The 24,392-nt window shown below is 47.5% G+C and overlaps 1 protein-coding gene across 5 annotated transcripts in view; it reads left to right on the top strand.

Moving 5' to 3' along the window:
* Positions 1–2,402: 2,402 nt before the first annotated feature.
* The window catches only part of RIPOR3 (RIPOR family member 3), a 42,783-nt gene continuing 20,793 nt past the window's right edge, over positions 2,403–24,392 (top strand). The window contains exons 1-3 of one of the 5 annotated variants that reach the window (XM_056507645.1): positions 2,403–2,843; positions 19,559–19,685; positions 22,898–23,044. In XM_056507645.1, coding sequence (XP_056363620.1) covers positions 19,585–19,685; positions 22,898–23,044 — 248 coding nt within the window. In that variant the 5' untranslated portion in view covers positions 2,403–2,843; positions 19,559–19,584. Of the gene's footprint in view, positions 2,844–9,980; positions 10,060–19,558; positions 19,813–22,897; positions 23,045–24,392 lie in introns of those variants that run through there. The other 4 variants (XM_056507648.1, XM_056507647.1, XM_056507649.1 and 1 more) reach the window with 4 other exon arrangements.

The raw sequence follows: 24,392 nt of genomic DNA, 5'->3' as shown, positions 1-24,392 counted from the left end.
CTGAAACACTGGATGTGTAAAGTTGTTGCAAGCACGGTGAATGCTTTGTTGCAAAATGATCTTTGTGTGTCATTGGCTTGTACTGATGGATGGTGAGTGGCTGGATTTGGGAAGGGTTTTTGTGAAGCGCTCTGAGATCTTGGAGGAAACATGCTGGCATTTTTTTTGTGTCCCTTAAAGTCTGAGACACATCAGAGTGTGTTTTATTTTTTAGCTGTAAATATTATCGTGGTGCCAGCACTGCAGAATTTACTGCTTTTCATATGCGTGAGAATACTAAACATATGTATTTCTAAAGGAAATTCCAGAAGAATGTGAAACTAGCTTGTAGCAATAATTTGTAGGTTTGTGTCCATTGTTTTCAGGAATATGTAAATTGTTACATTATAGAACTCACTTTGAACCCAGCTTCATAATTAGCTGCACTAAACATCAGTATTCAATTTGGGAAATCTGTAGCCAAGTGTTTTATTAGAATTTCGTGGAAAAGGAGAATGTGAACAAAACCATAGAGCAAATGATCTGAAATGCAGTTAAAAATAATGAAAACCAAGCACCAGCCACATAAACACACCAGATGAAGACACAGCAAATGAAGATCATAAAAAAGAAACTGGAATAAAAACACATAAAGCCATTCCTCAGCTGAAGTAAATGGGGACATCTGCACCAGGAGTGAGGGAACCTTGGTCATTGGTGTTTGCTGAGGGGCTGCTCTGTGAATTCTGTTAAAAGGCTCATGGTCAGGAGGAAATGGCATTAACAGTAGTGGCTTTTTGGGCAGCTGGCTGCACAGGGCTCCTGCAGAGATTTGGTGTTGTGACAAATGCCCTCCTGCAAATCCAGCTGATTTCAGCTTGTCCCAGTGTGCCCCAGCCTGCTGTGGGGCCAGCGCTGGGGACAGGGACCTGCTGCAGTGGCAGCTGTGTCCCAGCCCTGTGCTGAGCTGCAGGAGCTGTGCCCGGGGCTGGGGCACACAGCCACTGCTGCCAGCCTGGAGAACCCACAGAGCAGCAGGACAGCTGCAGCTGCATCTGCTGGGGGGGATTCTTCCCCCCCAAAACACCAGGAAAACCAAGCTAAGAGTTAGTGGAGTTAGGATGGTTGGGATGTCACGTACTCACCTGTACAAACCCATGGACTTGCATCTCCTTGCTTGGTTTGCCAGGTACCCAGCTGTGCCATCACTGCCCTCTGCAGTGCTCCCAGCCATTCTGAACACCTGCTGTGAACCCCACTTTTCTTGCATCTTGCACCGTTCTTTCTAACACAAATGAAACCCACAGTGCTTGAATTGATGGCTCAGGCAACTCCATCTGCCCATCTGGTTTTGTGTCTTGCTGCTCTCACTTTCATGTGTGTCGGTTCCCTCAAGCTGTGCAAGAGATGTTCCTCTGCCTCCTTCAAAGCTTTCCTTTAAATATGTGCACAGCAAAATCCCAATCCTGACCATCTTCATAAAGAACTGTGAAAGAAAACAGTAACCCTGCCCTGAGAGGTTCTTGTAGGGGATCTCTGACCAACAGGAGCTTTGAGAGCTTCCCTGTGTGTCTGCAGTGGGGTGGGTTTGAGGATGTGTGTGCTGGATGCTGCAGAGCCTGGTCCAAAGGCAAGCAAACACCATTGCTAACCAAGTTGTGCTAAGGGCATGGCCAGATTCCTTGCAGTCTGCTCATCTTCCCGGGGAGTGTCCTGTGCTGTCCTCAGCACGGGGAAGTGCTGCTAGAAACCAGGGGCAAGAGGAAGGTGGGTGAGCCAAGCAGGAGGGGCTGTGCCCGGGCAGGGACATGTTCGTGTGTGGCGTTTGCAGAAGGCCCGGGCAGGCATTGTTCAGGAGAGGTGTGGGTGTGGGTGGGCACGGGCTGAGACAGGAGCAGGAGATCCCAGCCGGCTTTCCATGGCAGCTTCACCTTCTGCCGGCATTACCTGACAGGTGACTCGGGGCTGGCCGAAAGGAGCTCGTTCTGAGGAGCTGTACCTGCCCCAGCAGCGAGGAGCTCAGTGGTGGGTGCAGCAGGGAGGACTCGAGCAGGATTTGGCCAACAGAGCATCCAAGAGAACAAATTACATCTCCTCAGTGCCAGAAACCTACGGAAGGGCGGGATGGGGAAAGGCAGGAGGCGATGAGTGGAAGGTGGTGATGATGATGATGGTGATGATGATGATGATGATGATGATGATGATGATGATGATGATGAGTAGCGCTGCAAGAGGAGGGAATCTCTAAAGGGATGGTGAAGGGCAATGTGGGGTAAGGGCAGAGGAGGAGGGAGCAGTGGATGGGGAAGGTGGGGAAGGCGGGATCTGGGCAGGCAGCGAAGGTCTGAGCAGGAGGGGTAAGAGCTGGGGGGAATCAGCGGCGGGGCAGGGCCGGTGTCCTGTGGGCTGTGCCGGACTGTCGCTGTCGCTGTCGCTGTCGCTGCCGCTGCCCCGCCGGAGCGAGCAGGGAGCGCCGGGGATGCTCCTGACGAACAGCAGAGGGTCCGGGCCGTGACCGCCCGCTCGGCATGTGCTGGAGCCGCGGCGATCCCAGCCCCCCTGCCAGCACCAGGGGGGTCGGGGGGGGAGCGAGGGAAGGAGGGAGGGAAGGAGGGAGGGAGGGAGAAGGGAAGCAGCGAGCGGGACGGAGCCCGCGGCATCCAGCGGCAAAGCAGCGCTCCGGAGCCGCGGCTTCCTGGAAGCGGAGCCCGGCTGGGCGGCGATAAGCGGCGATAAGCGGCGGCTGTCGGGGCCCTCCCGAGCGCCCGGACCCGCCGCGACAGCCGCGACAGCCGCGACAGCCGCCACGGCAGCGGAGCCGAGCCGCGCTGCGCGCCCGCCGGGCTGAGCGCAGGTGGGCACAGGTACGGACACACCTGGGCACGGCGGGGACAGGGACCGACGGGATGGGGACACCGAGCCGGGACCCGGTCACCTGCGGGGATACGGTCACCTCTGGGGGGATAAAGTCACTTCTGGGGGATACGGTCACATCTGGGGGATGTGGTCACCTCTGGGGGGATATGGTCACATCTGGGGGATGTGGTCACCTCTGGGGGATGCGGTCCCCTGTGGGGCAGCGAGCATCCTAAGTGGGCAATCCTCAAAGGATGCCGGCACTCCTCAGAGGCTGCAGCCTCGCAGAGAGGCTCGGGAGGTTTTTTTCCGGGGTTGAGGCGTTCCCGGCAGGAAACACCCCGAACCCCGGCAGGACAGAACCTGGCTGGAGCAGGTGGGACAGCGAGGGGAGCAGGATGAGGTTCGTGCCATCCTGTAGAGTTTGCCTTTTGGAGGTGTCGTTGTATGAGCTGGTTGTATTTTAGTTAACTCTTTTCGTCTGTGCAAAGATTACATCTTATTTGCTTTTTTTTAATTTTATTGCTTATTAGTGTAAATACAAGTTGAGGTTTTGAGTCACAGCCCAGTTACATTTTGATTCAGACAGAGTTTAATTTCCCCCTTTAAAAAGTGTTTTAAATAAGTTGGGCCATATGGAAGTAGGGTTGTTCATCAACCAAAGAAACTTGAAGGAATTTGAAAAATAAGGTTATAAATTTCTGGAGCCATTTCTTGGGTATTGAACCAGCACCAGTACTCAAACTCTTGATTCAGTCATTTCCTTTGTTGGGATCAAGACTTAATCTGTCCTTACCTGTGTTTTCACAGCTGCAAAATGGGAGTTACACCTATTGATGAGGTGCTTTACATTTTATTTTTTTTGAGAGCACTTAATTAAAAACAAGAAAAGCAGAGGAAGATAATTTGCAAGGGTAGTAAACAATGCAAAATGTGTCTGAGGTAATATTGCATGTTGAGTGGAGAGACACACCTGAGAGATGCTGAGGCTAAAGGAGTGTGCAGTGGGGAACTCCCTCCCTGCTGGATTCCTGTGCCCTGCCCTCCATCCCTCCCTCCCCACAGCAGTGACACAAGCACCACGTGCAGCAGGGCAGGAAAAGCTGCACAAACCCTGCCAAAGGGCTGGGGCTGCTGTGGGGTGGCAGGAACAGCCTCTTTGTGCCCCAGGTCTGGAGAGAAACGTGTGAGCAACGAGCCTTCAGCATCTCCTCCAGCCAGAGCCTGGGCAGCCCTGCAGGGATGGAAGGGCTCCCTGGGCTGGCAGATCCTGGATCCTGAGCCCCATCCTGGGGGCTGCAGAGGGTCTGTCACAGCCCAGAGCAGAGAGGCCCAGCAGGGAGCTGTGTCTGGGCTCCCCAGGGGTGGGGAAGGGTGGGATGGGTTCCTCCTGTCAGGACAAAGAGCAGCTGCACTGTTGCTCTGCAGTGCTCTCCCAAGCCCTGGGCTCCTGAGGAGCAGCCCAGGCTGGGAGCTGGGTCCTGTAACAGCACACTCTCTGTCACTTCATTCACTTTAATGTCATTTTATTCACTTTAATGTCACTTCATTCACTTTAATGTCACTTCTGCAGCCAATTCCTTCACAAATTCACTTTAATGTCACTTTATTCCCTCCTGCAGCCCATTCCTTCACAAATGCTCCTTTTCCTCATAAAGGGTCAGAAGTGGAATAGAACCACTCTGCTGAGAAAGGGGAGCCAGGCTCAGGCTCTGGGAGGGGAAAGTTTTGATGCTCATGTGTCACAGCCCCAGGAGTGACAATGTGGGGTTGCAGAGCAGCAGGACAATGCACAGGTTCTGGCTGTGGAAAGTTATCCAAGATAAAGCAAGAGAAGGGGAACTGTCTTGGAAGGGTTATTAATTTGTTCCATTTGGATGAAATAAATAGAAATACTGGAAATGAAGGAGGCAATTTGTGTCAAATGGTAGGTTTAATATTATTTTAATCTAAGACTTGATCTTGGCCAAAAGGCTGAGAAAGAGGGAACAGACAGAGTTGAATGATCCAGGCTTGTTGGCCAGCACTGGATTTTGGAAGGTGATTGGCTGGTGACAGTCCAAAATCTCAGCCAGTGAGTCGTGCAGAGGACATCAGGCAGCCTTTAATGGCTACAGGTGCTCAGGGCCTGGCTCCAGCTCCCACCCTCAGATGCTGCCTCAGGAAGCACAAAAGGGACACACATATTTATTAAATACCAGCTTTTATCCACTTTTTTTTCCCCCAACTTTTCCATTTCTGCTGCCAGTTTATTCTCCCTGAGGACAGACTGCTTTAAACCAGTATGTCTTCAAAGACAGAATGCCTGAAAATGATCATTTTTAGTCCATTCAACTTTTTAGGGCAAAATCTTGGTTTTTCAGACAGACAAGGCATTTAATCACCAGTAGTTTAGAAGATCAGAACACTAAGATGATCTTGTCATTAATACAGAAATACTCTAAGTGTAGTTAGCAAACAGATTTTTATATAACTGCTCTAGATGTGAATTTAGCTGTTTCAAATTAAAGAATAAAAACTGTTTTATGGAGAACATATGCAATTATTATTGGGACAGTAACTGTGTCAGTGGCATTTTATTGCTCATCAGATATGTTCTTTCCATGAATCCACCCCTGATCTGCTTGATGAAGTAGCAAAAATCTACTTCCATATTTTCCATAATGTGAAATCTAGTGGTGCAGCCCAGGGCTGCATGTTTGGGGAGAGTTTTTTCACTGAAAGGGTTCTCAGGGCTTGGCAGGGAGGTTTGTGTCCCAGGAAGGGCTGCAGGTGGCACTCAGAGCTGGGGACAGGGTGGGGGTCAGGCACAGCTTGGCTGTTCTGGGAGGATTTTCCAGCTTTAATGATTCTGTGGTTCTGGGAGGGGTGACTCCTCAGGGCAGCTGAGCTTTACAGACCTGGGGGCTCAGCTCCCCTGAGAGATGGTGGCAGTGCAGTCACTGTGCACAGCAGTGCTTGGGCAGAGCTGGCAGGTCAGAAATCAGCTCCATCCCACGGGGACAGTCATGGCAGGATCAGGGAATGAACCTCGCTCCCCTTGGCTGGATCATTTCTTTATTTCACACAGAGGAGCGGCAGTAGCAAAGCACTCATAGTTTTATTTTTACAAACCCCTGGCTTGTGGATGGGAGCTCTCTCTAAGCATTGCTGGAATGCTCCAAAACTCCCAGTTTGAGCTGCCCAAATGCCCCTGGCTGGTGCTGTGTGCCTGGCAGGGCAGGAGATGTGTGCTCAGATCTCTGTTCACGTTCCTGCAGACAGAACAACAAAACTTTCTTCTTTCAGGATAGTTAATGTTCTGGCCCACAACTACAGCACCAGATGTGTTGCCACAGAAACCATTTAAAGGGAGAAGGAATTGTGAGCAAATTGTCTTTCTTGTGGAAAATGTTGAGAGCCTCTGCTTGGTTTCCCTGTTTCTATCTGTGTGTGTGCACAGCAGAGAATGAGGGACAACTTTGCTTTTGTTTTGTACATCTGCTAGTGGTTTAAAATTCTCTGTACAGGGTTGAAAATTGAAAAATATTCTATTATGGGCATGACTTGCTTACCTCAGAGACATTTTTTATTAAATCCTGATTCATTTTTAGAAACTTTTTTTCCTTCAAAAATGTGCTGTGTGCTAGCTGATTTACTTACCTCCACTTGCAACATGCTTTGGAAAATATTTGCAGTCACAGTTGTTTCTGTGAAAGTAAGAAAACATTTGAGTTTATGAAGTTATCCCAGATTTTGATGCTGAGAACTAGGATCACATTCTCCTTACTACAACTGACATGCTGATGAAAAGAGAGAATGTTTACAGGAAATATTTTGATTTAATCTTGCCTAGGAAGCCTTAAAGTAGCCCAAGCCCTTGACTTTAGCATTTCTTTTTCTCAAAACAGTGGATGCTCTATTCAACACATTCTTTACTCTTAGGAAAATATTTTTCTGAACAAAATGCAATGTGAATTACCTTAATATGTCCTTTTGACATTTTTGACCACAGCACAGCATTTTGTCCTACAGGTTTGAATTCTGTTTGGGGGGAGTGATGAGAGGAACACCCAGGAAAGTCCCAGCCTTGGCTGAATTCCCAAAGGCCACATGAAGAGCCTCATTCCCACAGCTCTCTGTGCCTTTGGGAGGTCTTTGTCCTGCACATTTTGAAATCCTGCTGGAAGGGCCATAGCTGGTTCATCTCACCAAAAGCCAAGGTGAACTTTGGGTCTCTCTGCAGTGATGAAGGATTTTGCCCTCTGCGGTTGTGTGCAGGGTGCTGCCCGTGGTTTGGGAGGGAATGGACACCCAGGGTGATCCTGAGGAACCTCCTGACCTTATTTGTGTCTTTTGTATTCCCCTCTCTGAGATTTATGATTATTAAATCTATTTTCTCATAGCCAGTCTTTCAAATGCCCCTGAGTCTGGACATACACAATTTATTCCCTTTTTAACTCGTTCTTATCCAGATCTGGGAACTTCCCTTTTCCTTTGATGGAAATAGTTTGTAACAGAAATACATCCAGGTATCCCCGAGTTTGGGGCAGTTGCTTATGCTTCAGAAAGCAGCTTTACCTCACTCCAAGGGTCCTGCCAGGGCTCTGGGTTGAAATCCCTGGAGCTAGGCTGCATGCCATGTCCCAGTTGGAGTTCTGGCAGCTCCACAGGCATCACATCACCCAGCAAGATCTGCCAGGCCGATAAGAAGCTCATTTCTGCCTTGCATTCCTTCTGCAGGCTCAGCTCCAGCCCTGGGTGTGGGAGGAATGCAGGGCTGGAGCTGTGTCTGCCCAGGGTAGATGTGAAATGAGGCTCAGAGCTGGGACACCTCAGCCCAAAGCACCCAGGGCTCTGCTCTGGGAGCCCTTGGGTGGAACCAGGCTGATCTTAATGGGTTCCCATCTCTGCTTTGATCCCAGGGAGCAGCTCAGTCCTTCCTCAGGCACCAGAGCTTTCCCAGACAGGCACTGTAAGCTGGAAATATAGGTACTTGTGATTTTCTTAAAAACCTCCTTTGGGCCTGAAATGTCTTGTGCTTGGTTTCAATCCAGTATTGACTAAGACTGGAAAGTGTGAATAATGTCAGTTCAGCTCTATTGGAGTTATTCAGATGAATTTTAAAACTATGTGCTTTCCACTTATATTTTTCCATAATTCTCTGCACTTACATAACCTCTGTTTTATTATTGAAATTGCTACAGATTTGAAGAGGGAAATATAATTTTCCAGTACTGGGTCTGAACAGATAAACAGGGAGGCAATTCCAAGGCCTCAGTGTACTTTAAAATCTGAATGTTTGCTGTTTAATGTGAATAGGTTTGTACTTTTACTAGTGCAGAGGAAACACCACCTCAATAACCTTCAGTTTCCCTATGCACTGAATTTCTGAAAAGTTTCACTGTGTCATTGAAATCTCACAGAAAGAGTTCAGAAGATTTCTCCAGGTTATAAGGAAGGATTTTGTTTGATGAGATCTGTAAAGCTAAAATGGGATTTTCCAAGGGGATATTCCAAAAGCAGCTGTTGGAGCAATCATTGCTCCAGTGCATGGATGTGGCTGAGACTTGGTCTGTGCAGAAAGTTCATTCAACACTTTTCTGGAGTGCTGAAGGTCTGTAGCAGGTTGGAGGGCTGGTTTTGTACAGAGAGGAGCATTTCCACTGGATGCATCCCATGGAAATTCCTGGGTTTGGGCCCTTCAGGGCTGTGTAGGTTGGTGTAAATGTAGCTGCACGTTTCTCAGTGCAGTGCCAAGTGCCCAGGCTGGGTGGAAATGTGTCTTGGTGCCTGGAGTGGAGCCCCAGCCTCTGAGCTGGAAGGTGAAGAGCCCTGACAGGAATTTCCTTCAGTCAGATCTGTCTTTGTGTGGCTCTGCTGAGGTCACTGCAGCTCCTTCCTGACTTCAGCAGCCCAGCTGTGCCTCTCCCCTTTGCTGAAGGCTTCACATGCCAATGCCTTGTGCAACAGCGTCATTTGTTAACAAATCAAGAATTTAAATAACCTTAGAGAATCAGTGTGGGCATCCCTGCAAACAGCAGAAGTGCAAAACATCTCAGCAGCAATGCAAAGTATCTGAAAACTGCTTGGGCTCGGGTTCTTCAAGAACAAACCCACAGCTGTGAGGAGAACATGCTCTGCTTTGGGTGAGAACACACACTGCACCTTCAGGGAAGGTCTCCAGTTCAGGCAGAATTCCTGTGCAGTTTTCCCCAGAGCTGCAGGAACACACAATGAATCTTTCCCCCATGTGTGTATGGATGGATTTGACAATTTTAGTTTCATTTAAAGCTGTAAGTGAGGATACTTTGACCTGTAATTGTCAAATTCTGTTTACAATACAATAAAACTGTATCTTCTTGTAAAATATCTCTCTTGGGGAAGCCAAGTCCCATGGAGCAGAGCTCATTTCTGTTAGAACCTGGAATGCACTGCCTGCCCTCGTGCTGTAGCTGTCAGAGCCTGGATTCCATTTTCTGGATTCCTTTTTTTTTTTATTTTTCTGGAATCACTTGCCAATATGTTTTGTACTGAATGGCCATTTCTGAGTTTTGAGGATGACCAGGGTGCCTTTCTGCCAGGAAGGTCCCAGCTCTGTGCTTTGCCCTGGCAGCTCTGCAGAGCATCACCAGTGGGCTCAGAACTTCACTGGCCATGGAGAGCAAACCAGCCCAGGGTCTTAGAACAGCTCCTTGTGATGCTGAAAAATAGGAAACACTGAGCAGATGTGGTAGTTGCAGTAAAAGCTTTGGGTCCTCAGGGAACAAACAATTGGGTTCAGAGTCTTTGAAGAAGTCTGAGACAGAGAGCTGATTGATTTTTTTTGTGCACAAAGCTGAAATGCATTTCCATGAGTGACTCTGGTGTTTGTTGATGGTATTCATAACATTTCAAGGGACCTTAAATTACATTAGCCTTTGGCCTAAACCTTTAAGTGGTTTGATCTTGACTGATCCTGCTGAGCAACTTCTGCTTAGCACTTCCAGTAGTGTCTGCCTTTCTTTCCAGTGAGCAGCTCTCGTGCTGGGCTGGGTGTTCTGGGGGCCCTGACATTTCCAGGAATTTGTTATCTCTGGCAGAGGCTCCTCACTGTCAGTCACTGATAAGTGGGAAAGTAAAAACATGTTGCTGATGAGACAGTGCTCCTTCAGTGGCTGAGCACCAGTCTGATTTCACTGCACACTGTGGTTCTCCAGAGAAAAATTCTTCTACCCCTCATTGCCTTTTAAAATAGTCTTTATGGTATGATTTTTGTTATAACTTATCTATTTCTTGCTCCCTTTTAATGTATGTTTTAATGTTTTAATGGTTTTTCTCTTGTTTACAAATTTCAGTCAAGTCAGAACCATCACTTCCTAGTCTTGCTAGAAAAACTTCTGAAATAAGTGTGGCAACGATTTAACCTCTAATGGAAATGAAAAGGGAGTTTTCCCATGAGCAAACAGATCCTTTCTGTTTGCTGCCTGAGAAATGCTTGGATTCAGCAGCAGGGCTGAAGGAAGGGCAGGCAGATCTCAGAGCCTCTCACCCTCCTGGGGAGATTGCTGCCAGAACTGGTTTTGTGAGCCCTCCCTGCCAGCCTGGCAGGAAAAGAGCAGCTCAGGAAAAGCCCCTTGAGACAGCCTTGCTGGATGTGTCCTTCAGGCTGGGGGGATTTCAGGGACACTCCAGGGAGCTGCAGCCACAGGAGGTTCTGGAGAGTTTCCTGGGCAAAGTCAGCACACAGGTTTGCCTCCTCTGATTTTATAACCTTCCAGAGAGGATTCTGCAATTCTGTTTAGGCTTGAACCAACCCAAAGCTCTCTTCTAGGCAGGGCCAGACTGGCTAAACTTGAATATCTGGTTTAAAAGTAAATGTAGTCCAGTTCAGACTGCATTTTCCTCAGCTGCTCGCTGCACCATTTGTATCCTAATGCTCATTAGTCTTTCAGCTCTTTCCAAAGCCATCTCCCTTTGAATGTTTAATATCTAAGAACCAATTAGTTCCATTTTGTTTTCTTTGGATAGTTTGCAATTAAACATTCTTTCAAGTGGGCTTTATTTAGCTAATTCCATCACAAAAATAAGCTCTAAGGGAATGAAGAGAAGTTCAAGCTAGCCAATGTTTATTTTTATTATTAATAATTTATATTATGGGAGTCCCCAGGGGAACTAGGGCCCCACTAAACCCAGTTTTCTCTGCATGTAATGACTGAGTCTCACAAGGCTTTATTCAGCAGAAAATTCCTTTTTGCTGCTGTGGCTCAGTGCAAGGGACCTGCTCCACACTGCAGGAAAGAACTGATGAGGAACACACAAAAACAAATAAAAAATCATTGCTTTAAAGAAGCTCAAGCTAGGCACCAGAGGGAGAATCTGATGCATCTTTTCTAAAAAAGAAAAAAAAAAGCCACACTTATGTATTTTTCCAGTTTGAGTTCCAAATCATGGCCTCCAAGGTCCTGTTGATCATCTCTGAAGTGATGGCAATGCTCCCAGTGACTCTGATGGGAGCAGCACTGGCAGAGAAGTGATGGTCCTAAAAACCTTCTCTCTCCCTGAACTAGCAGAAGAGGACTCTTTACATTTTAAAAACACACTGATGGGCAAAGATAGTTTAAAAAAATCTTTTTGTTTAGTCAGATTTCTCTGACTAGAAGTGATGGTTTCCACAGCATGGGATCCTCAAGAATTGGTGAAATTATGTTTTACAGAAGCCTTGAGAGGAGGAATTGAGAGTCCCTTCAGAGCTGCTGAATGCAGAGGTGCCCCAGAGGCAGCCCCAGGGCTTGGGCAAGGGTGGGACAGAGCCAGAGCAGCTCCATCCCTGGGGATGGGTAAAGGGCAGAGGGATTTTGGGATGAGCAGGGCTGGGGGTGCAGGTGCCTCTGAGCAAGTGCAGATTTTCCTCCTGGGGGAATCACCATCCTCCTGGGGGAATTATCAAATTATCATCCTCCTGGGGGAATTATCATCCTCCTGGAGGAATTATCAAATTATCATCCTCCTGGAGAAATTATCATCCTCCTGAAGGAATCACCCTCCTCCTGGAGGAATCACCATCCTCCTGGAGAAATTATCATCCTCCTGGGGGAATTATCAAATTATCATCCTCCTGGAGGAATTATCATCCTCCTGGGGGAATCACCATCCTCCTGGGGGAATCACCATCCTCCTGGGGGAATTATCATCCTTCTGGGGGAATTATCATCCTCCTGAAGGATTCACCATCCTCCTCCCTCTCCCTTCTGTGGAAGCAGCAGGCTTTGCTCCCTTTCCATAATTCCAAAGGCCAGGCCTAGGCAGGAGCTCCCTGCCCACACCCCTGTCCTCATTAGCTCTGTTAAAGGGGGTCAGACATCTGGTTCCAAGCACAGCTCTGTGGTTAGCATGGAGGGCTTTTTCTCTCCACAGAAAAATCACTAAATCTGGTCATTTAAGGCACAGATTTTATAGGAGCTGGAGCTGGGCTGTGCAAAGTTCACCTCATTAAAAACAAGCCCAAAGCAAATAAAAGCAGAGAGTAACCAAATAAAAAATGTGGGCCATGAATGTCAGAGCATGTGTCTTAGGAATTGGTAAGAAGTGAAGGGAAAAGTACAGATATACCCACATGCATTCAATGTTCTTGGTTTTTTCCACAATATTTGGCTTTAAAGCACAAACCTTTTGTCCCTTCTATTTCTCTCTTCTATCAAATTTTATATATTTTCCCCTTTTTCCAGTGTTCTTTGGGATACTGATCCTAACTTAGCAACTTCTTTATTTCTGGGGCACAAATTATCCTGTTAACATTTGTGGGACAAACCATGGTTGCCACAGGAAGGGGCTGGATGGTTCAGTTCTTAGCAAAGGGACAATTTTCCTGCTCAGGCAGGTCAATGACACAGGGTTTGTCCCATGCAGAAGCAGCAGGACATTGTGAATCACAGCACTCAGTTCTGAAGAGAACAAATTACACCCCCATGCTGTTGGACATCAGATTTCCCTTTTGCTGGGAGTTTGTCTGATTTGGTTAAATACTCTTCTCAGTGTAATAATCAAGGTATTTATCTGAACATCATGGTGCTGCTGTTGAAACTTGGCCTTGGGACTTTGCAGAGCCCTGAGCTGAGGTGAGGGACCTTCCCCATGCCCTGGCTAACCTGGGATGGGCTCCTGATGAGTCTGGCTGGAGTCAGGATCACACTGAGGAGTGTTTGTGGCACTCAGGACAGTGAGGTCTGTGTCACAGAGACTGATCTTGGGGCTCAGCATTCATGAGGAGGAGTCTCCCAAGGCCAGAGCTGCTGGGATCCAGTTCCTTGCTGCCAGGCAAGTTTTCCTTTGTCCCATACTGTGCATCCCTTGTGAGCTGCCCCTCCCTGGAGCCCTGACAGCCCTGCAGGGTGTCAGCAAGCTGGAAACTGGAGCCAGAGGAGCACAGAGGGTCCTGTGCTCACACATCAGCTGGGAATGGGTGAACTGTGCCTCCCCCAGGAGGGCAGCAGGTCCAGAGGGCTCCCAGCACCTGGGGAGCTGAGATGGGGATGATGCAGGGCAGGGCTGGCTGGGGGCAAGCACTGGGGCTTTTCCTAGCCCAAGGCTGCCCAAAGGCCACAGGGGTTTCCAGGCAGCACTGACCCTGTGCCACATTTCCCTGGGGGAAAGGGGAACAGTCCCTGGGGTGATCCATGCTGAGCCCCCCAGAGCTCCCTGGCACCACAGCTTGGAAAATCATTTCCAGCCCATTAACCAGGTCAGGTCAGCTCCTGCTGCTGGATTCTGCTGGGAATCTGGAATAAATGGCTGATGGATTTCCTCTGGATATGAGGGAAAGTGATTGGAATTACAGGAACATTGGGGTGCAGGCTTGGAGAGCAGCTGGCTCTGGACTTGAAATCTGAGTCCTGTGTTCAAAGAGCCCCAGAAATGGAGCATCAGAGCTGACCTCCAGCATGGGATGAGCTGTCTGGGAGCACTGCCTGTGGTATTCACATTTACTGCAGCCTAGGAAGCCTGGACTCCAAAATGCCATTTCCAGAAGCTGGCATGAGGCTACAGGAGAGACTAATGAGTAAAGCAATAACTTGGATCAAAGCTGTTTATCTGATTTTCTTTTAATGGCTTAAGTATGGCTAGGAGGAAAGTATGTCAGTATTTAAATATATATTCAAGGGTTGAATCTGCATAGATAAAATCTGCAAAAGTACCAAAATTAGTTACACACTGAAGTCCTGTCTTTCTAAATAATGCAAGCTCTGAATGCAGTTCCTATTAAAAATCAATTGAAGTAGCTGTTAAGAGCCTAAAGCACCTGTGAGAGTGGGATTATATTCCTGAATCATTTGACATTTTCAAAACAGGACCTGGCAGATGTAAGAGGTGCAGAGTGAAGGGCCCATCTCATAATCTGGGTTACACAGGTCAGGGAGTTCTGTGGAACACGTGCAGCTCCAGAGGGGAGCAGAAGCTTCCACCTGCAGCAGAATGTGATGTAATGGCTCACACTGCTCAATCTTAGCCCAGCAGAAATGTCTGATGAACGGGTGGAAGCTGTTTGTGACCCTTCTGTCCCTTTTCACAAATCTGTTTGACCAGATAAAACTCCATCTCAGGCACACAGGCTCTCCCCTGTGTGTGGGGCAGCCCCAGCAGATCCCAGCAAGGACAGGCACAGGGAATTACCCCAAATCCCTGTGCTGGGACTCCTGCCACAGGCTGGATTTGTCTGAAGCAAAGATCCCTCTTTGGCTGTGATGTTGTTAAAATACCCATTTTGAGATGTATTCTGAGAACTCTGTGTCTCCCTAATTCAGATAGTATTTCTTCTTTTGAAAGAGAAACCTTTTTAGTTCTGCCCATAAATAGAATGTTTGTCAAACCACTTAAGCTGCAAGGGGTCTGGATGATAAATTTGGAATGTTTATGTAGCACAGTAGACATTGCTCCTGAGGTCAATGGTTTTCCTGAGGAATGCTGGAGAGCAGAGGATAAACTCAGAGTGGATTTTCCCAGTGGATTCAGCCCGGGGCTGTGCCCAGAGGGTCACTTCACCCCTGCTTCACCCAGCCTTCATCAGACCCTCATCAGACCCTCATCTCAGCCTTTTTCCAGCCTTCATCCCCCCAGGGTGCCAGGGCTGAGGCACACATCATCACCTCTCACTCATTCCAGCCCTGGGCTCCTCACACATCCAGCCCTGCCAAGGCTCAGACATCCCCACCTGTTCCACACTGCATTGACATGTGACAGGGCTGTAATCAGGGTGGTGATCTGAATTGTTTTCTTTATCAGCATCAGGAAAGACAAATCCCATTGTCTGCTGTGATACCACCCTCAGCAGCACCCAGAAGGGTTAAATCAGTTACATCCTTTGTCCCTGTGTTTTGAAGAAGGAAAATAATTGTGATTACATCAATGTGATGGTAGGCAAACATAGCCCAGTTTGCAGAATCTGTCTTGAATTTAATTTATGCTAAAGATTTTTGGTGTAATTGGGATAGGGTTGTTTTCCACCCATGAAGTCTACAGTAGATATTTCTTTCAGCTAAAACCCTGATCCTCAGGCAGTTGTAGCAGCAAACTCTTATTCTGTTAGAATTGATAATGAATTTGAGGAAGCAGAATGAAAACCATCAGCTTTGACTGACTTTCTCTTGAAACAGCTGATGATCAGCTGGAATCACAGCTCATCCCTGAAGTCCAGAGAAGGTCTCAGCAGGCCCTGAATGTTCCTGCCCTGAATCACTGCAGTGACAGCTGAGTTCCAGCAGAGATGGTGCAGAACCAGCACAGCCCAATTCACCTCTGTCTGGCTGTCATTAATTTTATAAAACCATGCTATAAAAGACATCAATTCCAGGTGGTAACTCTGCAATAAGCTTGCTCTGCTGTGCACAAATCCACCAGGAATCTCCTGGAAGGCACAAATCCAAGCCCCAGATTTTGGCAGGAAGGCTCCAGCCCCTCCAATAAACTGTTGGGTTCCCAGATACTGAATCAAGTATTGTGTTGTGATAATCCAAAATGAAATCAGCTCTGGTTCCCACAACTAGAAGATAAAAGAGCTCTCTTGTCTTTCCAAGTAAAGTGAGTGCAATATTTACAAATGAAATTAGGTGTAAGAATAACAAGGGTCTAAAAATGGAAGGAGAAGGTTTGCACCAGGGGAAGGTGAATTATCCTGATCACCAAATTTATCCACAATCACAAAGCTGAGCCTCAGCACTGAAGTTGTTCACAGCTGAGGTCTGTCAGTAATTGTGTTTATTTTCCACAGTGATTTGCTTGGTCTCAGCCTGGCTGAGGAGCCAGTGAGGAGCAGCAGTGCCCAGTGGGGAGGTCTGGTCTGGAGCCCTGTCCAGGCTGACAGACAGACAGACAGACAGTGCAGGAACACAGCCAGGAGAAAGTGTCTGCTGCCCACTGCCCATCCCAGCTGGGACATTACAAACTTCAGGGAGACAGGAACCTCCCCCAGCCAGGCTCACCTCTCAGAGATGCTAACACAAAAACATGGCACTGGCTTAAAGCACACAGCACCAGCAGGAACATTTTGCAAGAAGTCAGTGAGTCACATTTTCCTCATAAAGCTGTTGAAACCATTGTGCCCAGAAACAATTAAAGATGTGAGTAGGGCTGGAAAAGTTTAGCCATAAACACAAACAGCAGTGTTTTGTTTGTGGAAGGTCACTTGGCTGGAGGAGCACCCTCAGCTAGAGAGGGAGCAGAAGGTGCAGTTTGTGTGTCCCCAGCTGCCTGGGCACACCAGAGCTGAAACACCAAAATCATGGCAAATGTGCCACTGAAACAGGCCCAAACCAACCTACCCATTTCACCTGAGAAAAAAATTCTGCTTTGACTTAAAGATGCATTTCTGAGACCTGGAGTGTCAATTGTATAAATCACCAGTTGTGTTAAACCTCCCAGCCAGTGAGTCCCTGGCAGCTGGAGGTGTGCCCAAGGCTCTCAAGGCTTTTAGGACTCCATGGATGTTCCAGCAGTTTGGTTCTCCAGTGCCCCTGGCAATAGACTCCTTGATTTTCTCCTGTTATTCTTGTGCTCTGCACCTGCAGCCCCTGGCTCACTGCTGTGGGGGGAGCAGTAGAAGGGAGGGAGCTCCTCTGCCTTTAGGAGCTTTGGACACCCTGCCCAGCAGAGGTTTCAGGCTGGAAGGCACATTTGAACTGAGCTTTCCAGGGCTCCTTCTCTCATTTATTTCTGCCCTAAAGGGAGGGTAGAGTTTGAGAAGTGTCCAGATGCTTTTTCTCAGGGGCACTTGTGTAGCTCAGCACTTTTGCACAGACACTCCATCTAGCAAACCCTCTGTTTAAACAACTGCATTTATAAGTCTTTCTTACAAATGAAATGTCTTATTGACATCCAGCTTATGGCCTTCTGCTCAGGAGTGTGAAATGAGCCACAAGATTTCTAGGTCACAACAAAAAATCCATAAGCAAGTGTGCATCAAGAGGCATGGGCTCTGTTGGCATTGTTTTGAAGTGATAACCCTTTGAATGGTGCTGTAATGAATTCTCTGCATTCTTAGGGAGTTGGGAAGATGAAGTTTTGGGAGGAGCAGTGCAGGGTCAGTGGCCTTGGGGACTGAGCTTTGGGAAGTCACAGAAAGCAAATGACCCCAGAGGGGCTGAAATGCTTCTGGCCATGCCCAAAGCATCTCTGCTTCTGCTGAATTGCAGCAGTGCAAATCCAGAATTACCCTGGGTTTATAAACACACGTGGCCAGGTCCAGGCAATCTGGGCAATTTAGGAGTTTTGGGGCTCTATGCATTTCCCACATAGTCCTTCAATCTAGAATTCAGTCCCACAGGTTTTACTTCAGGATCCTTCTCATAATTTTCCACTTTCTGCTCCCTGCCAGGGCTCTGCCTGGTTGTGTTTGTTCCCTATCTGTGTGCTCCAAAGCTTTCAGTGTCAGCTGCTCTTGCACTTTCCTCCTCCCTTATACCCATGAACTGAGTTTCCCAGGTTAAAGAGCTGGAAAACAGATCCTGGGAATCTGGCTTAGCCTTGATGAGGGATGTGGTCAATAACCACAAGGCTATTCCTTTAATTTCTTCCTTTAGCAGCTTGTTATGCAATTACATTTTTCAGTAAGTTGCATGCTTTCTTCAGGCTAATGATCCTTTTGATGGGGTGACAGTTCACAGAGTTACAAACATCTGAAAACTAGAGGGGGAAATGGAAAATATTTTGAAATTTCAGCTGTGATATGATGCAAGTCTGAGCTCTGATTATGGGTGTTAAGGGAGATCTCTTCAAAGCAGGACAAAGTAAGGGCTGTGTGGTTTGTGTGGGAAGAGGCACCTGAATTTTCTGTGTCAGAGATTTCTGTGGATCCTCCTGGGGCTGTGCAGTGCTGGGGGCTCTGCTGCTCTGAGCAGTGAAATTCCTGTGCCCAGCACCTCTGCACAGTGCAGGTGTCTGCTGGGTTTATCACTGTCACATCTTGTCCTGCACTGTTCTCCCTGCTTCCCCAGGTTATTCCTGAGCTTGGCTCAGAGAACAGGCAGGAGAGGGGAGCTCAAACCTCAGCCCAGGGAATGCCTGAGAGCCTTCTGGACAGGCAGGATCTCTGCTCCTGGAAATCCAGGACAGCTCTTGCTCCTGCTTTAGGTGGCCACTGGCACTAACTCCCTGTGCTTGTAGAGTAGCCCAGAGTTGGAAAATACTCTCAAATCCCCTCCTCCTGGGGAGTCTTGAACCCCCAGCTCCTTACAGGCAGGGAGGGGGCTGCTCTCCAAGTTAGTGGCAGAGCCAGGAAAGTCTGACACTGACATTTCTGGGCTTGCAGTGTGGCCAGTGGTAGCCAGGCCAAGGGACAGTGTCAGGGCTGAGGGCAGAGCTGCTCTCCAGCATCCCCCTGATGGACTGAGTGCTCTTCAGAGCACCTTCCACAATGTGGGACAAGGGCTGCATGGAGCCTTCAGAGCTCCTCCTTGGAGTTTGTACTTCTCCCTCCAAACACATCCTCCAGCTTTTTGTTATACCCAGATTTACTCACTTGTGGTGTTTACATTACACCAGCTTGAGGGGGGAAGGAAGGGAATTTTTCTGTATATGAACTGTCTGGGTGATTTTCTACAGCTGCTTTGAAGGATGTGTCTGTTACTTATATTGGGACTTGGATTCTGTAGACATATGGCAGAGAACACAATTCTCCAAAAAGCCAAAGAGTTTGACTGATGGAAAACAAGAGAGCAATCCAAGAGAAACCCTGCCAGAGGAGGAGCATGAACCTGAAATTTGCTGTAGAAACCAGACTTCTGCCTTGGGCTTAAGCAGCAGTTCAGCATGGACTGCAGTGTGCTCTGCACAGATGCAAGGAGCTGCTTTTGGACCTGGCTGAGTCTGGAGTTAAGCATTCTTCTGGCACCCCCCCTGCTTTGGAAATGCTCAGGCTGGCCTGCACTCCTGCAGCTCTGGGACAATTACAGGGATTTTAAGAAGTCAGAAATGCAGAGAGCCTCTGAACTGAGGCTATTCTGGCTTTTGCACAGTGAGTTTGTAAAATCAATCAGAAATGGAAGAGGGCATGAGAGATTTCATTTTAGGCTGTTCAATCCCTTATTAATTGCACTGTGGATGGCAACACAGGAAACAGGAATTGCAGACAAACCTTTTTTCCAATTTATCCTACTGTGTGCTGTTTTGGCTTCCCACTCCCAGGCAGCTCACCCCTCTCAGCACACCAGAGCTGCCAGGAAGGTTTGGCCTGATGTGTTTTTGTGTTTTTTTGTTTTTTTGTGCTTTGTTGCAGGAGGCAGCCCTCAGTGCCTGGGAGCCATGTCGGTGAAGCTCACATTTGTGTCCCCTGGGGACGGGGGTGGCATCAGCAGGAGCTGCTCCTTCACTGGGTTCAGCACTGTGCAGAGCAGGAAACTGGGGTGAGTGACACCTGGGCAGGGCTGGGAGGGACCCAGCACCTGAGGCAGCTCTGTGCTGCTCTGCACTCCCCCTGGACATGGAGTGGGCAGCAGGAGCAGGGAGATCATTCACCTGTACCTGGCACAGGTGAGGTCACACCCTGTGCTAAGTTCTGTCCCCTCAGTTTAGGGAGGACATTGAGACACCTGAGCGTGTCCAGAGGAGGGAACAATTCTGGTGAGGGGCTGGAACACAAACCTGTGAGGAACAGCTGAGGGAGCTGGGGGTGTTTGTCCTGGAGAAAAGGAGACTCAGAGTGACCTGGTCACTCTTGCAGCCCCCTGGAAGGTGGCTGTGCTCAGGTGGGGCTGGTCTCCTTCTCCAGGCAGCACTGACAGAACCAGAGGGCACAGCCTTGAGCTGTGCCAGGGGAGATATGGGTTGGGTATTAGGAAAAAGTTTTTTACAGAAAGAATAATGAAGTATTGGAATGCTTTGCCTGGGGAGGTGGTGGAGTCACCACCCCTGGATGTTTTAAAAAAAAACCCAGACTGGATGTGGCACTTGGTGCTGTGGTTTAGTTGAGGTTTTAGGGCTGGGTTGGACTTGATGGTCTTGGAGGTCTCTTCTAACCTGGTGATTCTGTGGAAATGCAGCCCAGAATTCCATCTCCAGCTGCCTCTGGAGCTGCTGTGCCATCCTGCACTGCTGATCCCCTCTGGCTTTCCATAACTCCAGGACAGCACTGCTCTGTGCAGTAACTGCAGCTTTTCCACCAAAAATCCTGTGCTGTTTGTGAATCCAGCAATCCCTGTAAATCCCTGGAAATCTTGAGTGTCTTTAGAAGTGATGACCTATAAATGGGAAATTAATACAATCTCTGAGTGCCAGTCATGCTAGAGCAATAACAAAGTGAATCACTTAGCAGAAACTTATAGAAGCATTGGGAAGTGTGCCTCAGGAGAATTGTACTCAAAACCACCCTGTTGTGTATCAGCAAAATACCTGACTCATGAAATGAAATATCCTTTCAAAGAACCAGATGGCTGAATGAAACTTTTGGTTAAACACAGCATGGTAGAGCATGACCAAGAAATGAAATCCCTGCATGATGCAATTGAGGAGTCTTCAATTTGAATAAATTAATTTGTTGGTGAAAATTCATGTCACCCCTAGCAAAGATCAGGTATCTAAAATCACACCCAGTGCTAAGATCTGGATAAAAACTCAGTTTATAGAGACAGGCTGGAGCTGCAGCCCAGGGTGGGTCCTTGCAGGGAGAGGATCTACAGGAGCAGTTCTGAGCAGCTGCTTCTGCAACAGTCCCAGGGCTCAGAATAACAATTCCCATTTCTCTTTGGGTTATCCCCTCACTTCTGGCTGCAGAGCTTTCCTTTGTGCCTCTCTTCATGCACTTTCATGAGGCTGCTGTTCAATATTTGAGTGTTTAGACAGACAGCTTTGTTCAGGGATCACTGCAGTAAGGAAGATTTCTGTCCCAGGCACTCAGTCACAGCCCAGTGAAAATGAGAGCCTGCCCTGGCATAGGCAAGAACTGTTTGAATCACCCTTTCCTGACTTATCTCCCCTCAGGCACTGTTGCAAAACCCAGCAGGAGCTGGCAGGGGCCCTGTGCAAGGTCTGTCCAAGGATGACACAAATCAGCCCCACATGGGCATTCTGCAGCAGATGTTAAATGTACTTTTGCTTTTCTTTAGCAGCTTCCCCTTGGGTGTCTCAGCCAGGCACAATTCTGTATTTCCCCACCGTGGTCTCCACAGGAAGTAAATGTTATTGCTGTTATCTGTAAAGTGAGAACTCTGGTCCCCAAAGCATCAGGTTCACAAGGGAAAGCAGCATGAGAACCTCCAGCTTTTATCTCCTGGCCTCTGGATGGGATGGGTGGGAATGGGAGTCCACTCACTGGAATTCCTGCAGCAGCCAGGGGAGATGCTGAGGAGAAGGGGAGAAATCCCACCCCTGTGTGCAGAACTGAGGTGCTGTGCAAGGGAAATCATCTCCAGAACTTGGGAAAATTCACTCCAAAAATCTGAAGGCAAATTCCAAAATGGAACAAAACCCAGGAGTAGTTTGGGCTTTTAATTTCAAAAGAGAATTATCTTGTCTCTTCTATTTGGTATCTTGCTAATTAGATTTCTCCAGAGCCTGAAATTAGATTCTTCTTAGCATGAAAGAATTTTAAGCAGTGAGCATTCTAGGAAATTCTTTCAGCTCTTGTTGGTCACACTGCCCCTTCCAGTGTTATTCCTGTGGAAATTCTCTCACTTTGCATGGAACACCCAAAGATACATTATCATAATAAAGATAAGTCACATTAATGAAGGTTCTAATTTAACAGATAACCTGAGCTCCAAATGGTTTGGTTAATTAATATTTTCCATTAAGGCATCATAATAACCCAAGGTAATCAGTGGTGTGAGGAAATTAAGTATCCAGAAATGTTTGGCAACACCTAGTTCATCAGATTTTTTGCAGAACAGGTGTTAAAAACTGGAGTTAAGTGGAAATTTAGGACAAGAATAATTGGAGTAGGTGCTCAAAGGATTCTCTAATTGGAGCTGGGGCAGCTCTCAGGTGTGCTGGGCTCTCATCACCCAGCACAAGGATCTCCCAGGGCCCAGTTACAAGCTGGAACTGAAACCAGCCACTGCTGAGCCTGGTGGAGCTCATCCTTCCTCCAGGTGAGCAGAATTTAAGAGGGAAATTGCAGAGGAGGTAGAAATCTTTTCAGAGAGTCACTGCCTGGTTTGGCTTGCTGTGGGAGATGGGAAACTTCTCTAGGTAATGTTATTTTAGAGGTTTTACTTATAGGGATGATTACAAAAATGATTATTATTAATGGGGTTATTATTAAAATCATTTAATGTTTATTAAAAAAATAGCCATGACTTAGGGGAGGGTACAGAGAGGGGTAAGCCAGGCAGGAATTCTTTGCAGAGAATTTTTCTGCTTTAGAGGTGTCTCTAACTGATAGTTCAGGGTGTTCTAACTCCTTAGGCTGGCACAAAAAATTCTATGTGGGAGACTTCTGGTAGAAACAATATTTAATTTTGATTTTGAAGGTAATTATCTGGGTACAAGCAGCAGCACTGTGCCCAAAACCGTGGTGATTTTGGGTGGGTGTGCATGGGATTGGGTGGAACTGAACCCTGTGGCATCTCCCAGGTGATGGGCTCTGCACCTGCCCTGAATTTCTATTTTCTTCCCACAGCAAGTCCCTCAGCAGAAGCTCAGTGAGATCAAGGATGTCACTGAAACCCCCCAAGGCCTATAATTCCCTGCAGAAGGGAGCTCTCATCTGGGATCCAAAGCCACTGCAGGTGAAGAAAATTTTTGAAGCTTTGAAGAAAGGACTTAAGTAAGGACTTTTCAATATTGTGATTTCCTTGCCTGGTCTGCTGCCTCAGCCTGTGTCACTGTGCTCTGTCCCCACCTCTGAACCTGGGGTGACCTCCCCTCACCTGGGGAACGAGTTTATTCCTTCTCAGCCTGTTTGCAAAGTGATGTTTCTGTTTATTCAGTTTATTGCACTGTGAAATGGCAGTGGCAGGGAGAACTCTGAGAAATTGTTTTGGGAATCAGTGGAGGTTTTTAGGATGGGGTGGCAGGGTAGGGGTGGGACAGGCAGACCTGGGGAGTGATTGGCAAAAACTTCTGGAGAGGGAACTGTGTGGAGCTAGCTTTGACTCAAAAAGCTTAAACTCTGCTTAAACTGAGTCTGAAAATGAGGGTGTGCCCTGCAAAGGTTCTTCAGGGACTCCTCTCCTCCTTGTGCTAATTCCTGAGCACTTACAGACTGAGCTGTTCTAGATGCTGTCAGGATGGATTTCTTTATTTTCTTCCCTCTTTTAATAAAAATAAACTCTGAAGTTCAAAATTACTCTGTGATCTCCAGGTGTCTTGTAAGGCAAAGCTCTAACCAGGTTCACCTAAAAACTTCAGCTTTTTGATTTCCCATAATATTCTGAGTCTGTCATCACAGGAACTTCATTTACACCCTGCAGCTGCTATCAGAAGATAAAATCCCTTTCCCTGGATTTTAAACCCTGCATCTCTTTCTGCTCCTGACAGTTCCTGCAGGATGTCACTGCTCTCCTCCACGTTTTGCCACTGTTCATTTTGGCCACAGTTTGTTTTCTTCAGCAAAGAACATAAATGCACTCCAGTAACACTTTATAAAATCACGTTTTTAGTCCAATAAAAGACTATGAAGTCTTCACCCTAAAAATACCCACCAATGTCTAAGTAAGGGATTTAGATTTAAAAGAAACAAGGAAACCAAATGTTTTTGCAGAGCTGAGAATTTATCTGGGCTTAGGGAGGAGAAACCATAAAGTGGATCAGAATTTGTTGCCAGTTTTGCAGCCAGTGCCACATGATCAGCCTCCTGCCAAAAGTGAGTGGCTGACTAATTGACTGAAGTAACCTACAGAAAACAACTGTATCAGATAGCACTGCAAAGGCCAAATTTTAAGTAAGTGCAGGCTAAGCCCACTCGGTGCTGGAGTGACTTGAATTTTTAGTGCAGAACATATTTTACATGCCTGGTTCTTTATAGCTATAGAAAATAACTCTTTATTCTGTTACCCATCTGGCTGCCATTCCATCAGGCTGATAATTCCAACATGCTAAAAGTTAAAAGTGGTGGAGCTTTTGTGAAAGGTGGGTGAATGCTTTTCTGCCTCCAGCCTTGGCTGCTCCTGGGC

The sequence above is a fragment of the Oenanthe melanoleuca genome, chromosome 20 (assembly GCF_029582105.1).
Source record: "Oenanthe melanoleuca isolate GR-GAL-2019-014 chromosome 20, OMel1.0, whole genome shotgun sequence".
NCBI lineage: Eukaryota > Metazoa > Chordata > Aves > Passeriformes > Muscicapidae > Oenanthe > Oenanthe melanoleuca.
The sequence above is the reverse complement of the archived record's forward strand: the minus strand, read 5'-3'. Positions and strand labels throughout refer to the sequence as shown.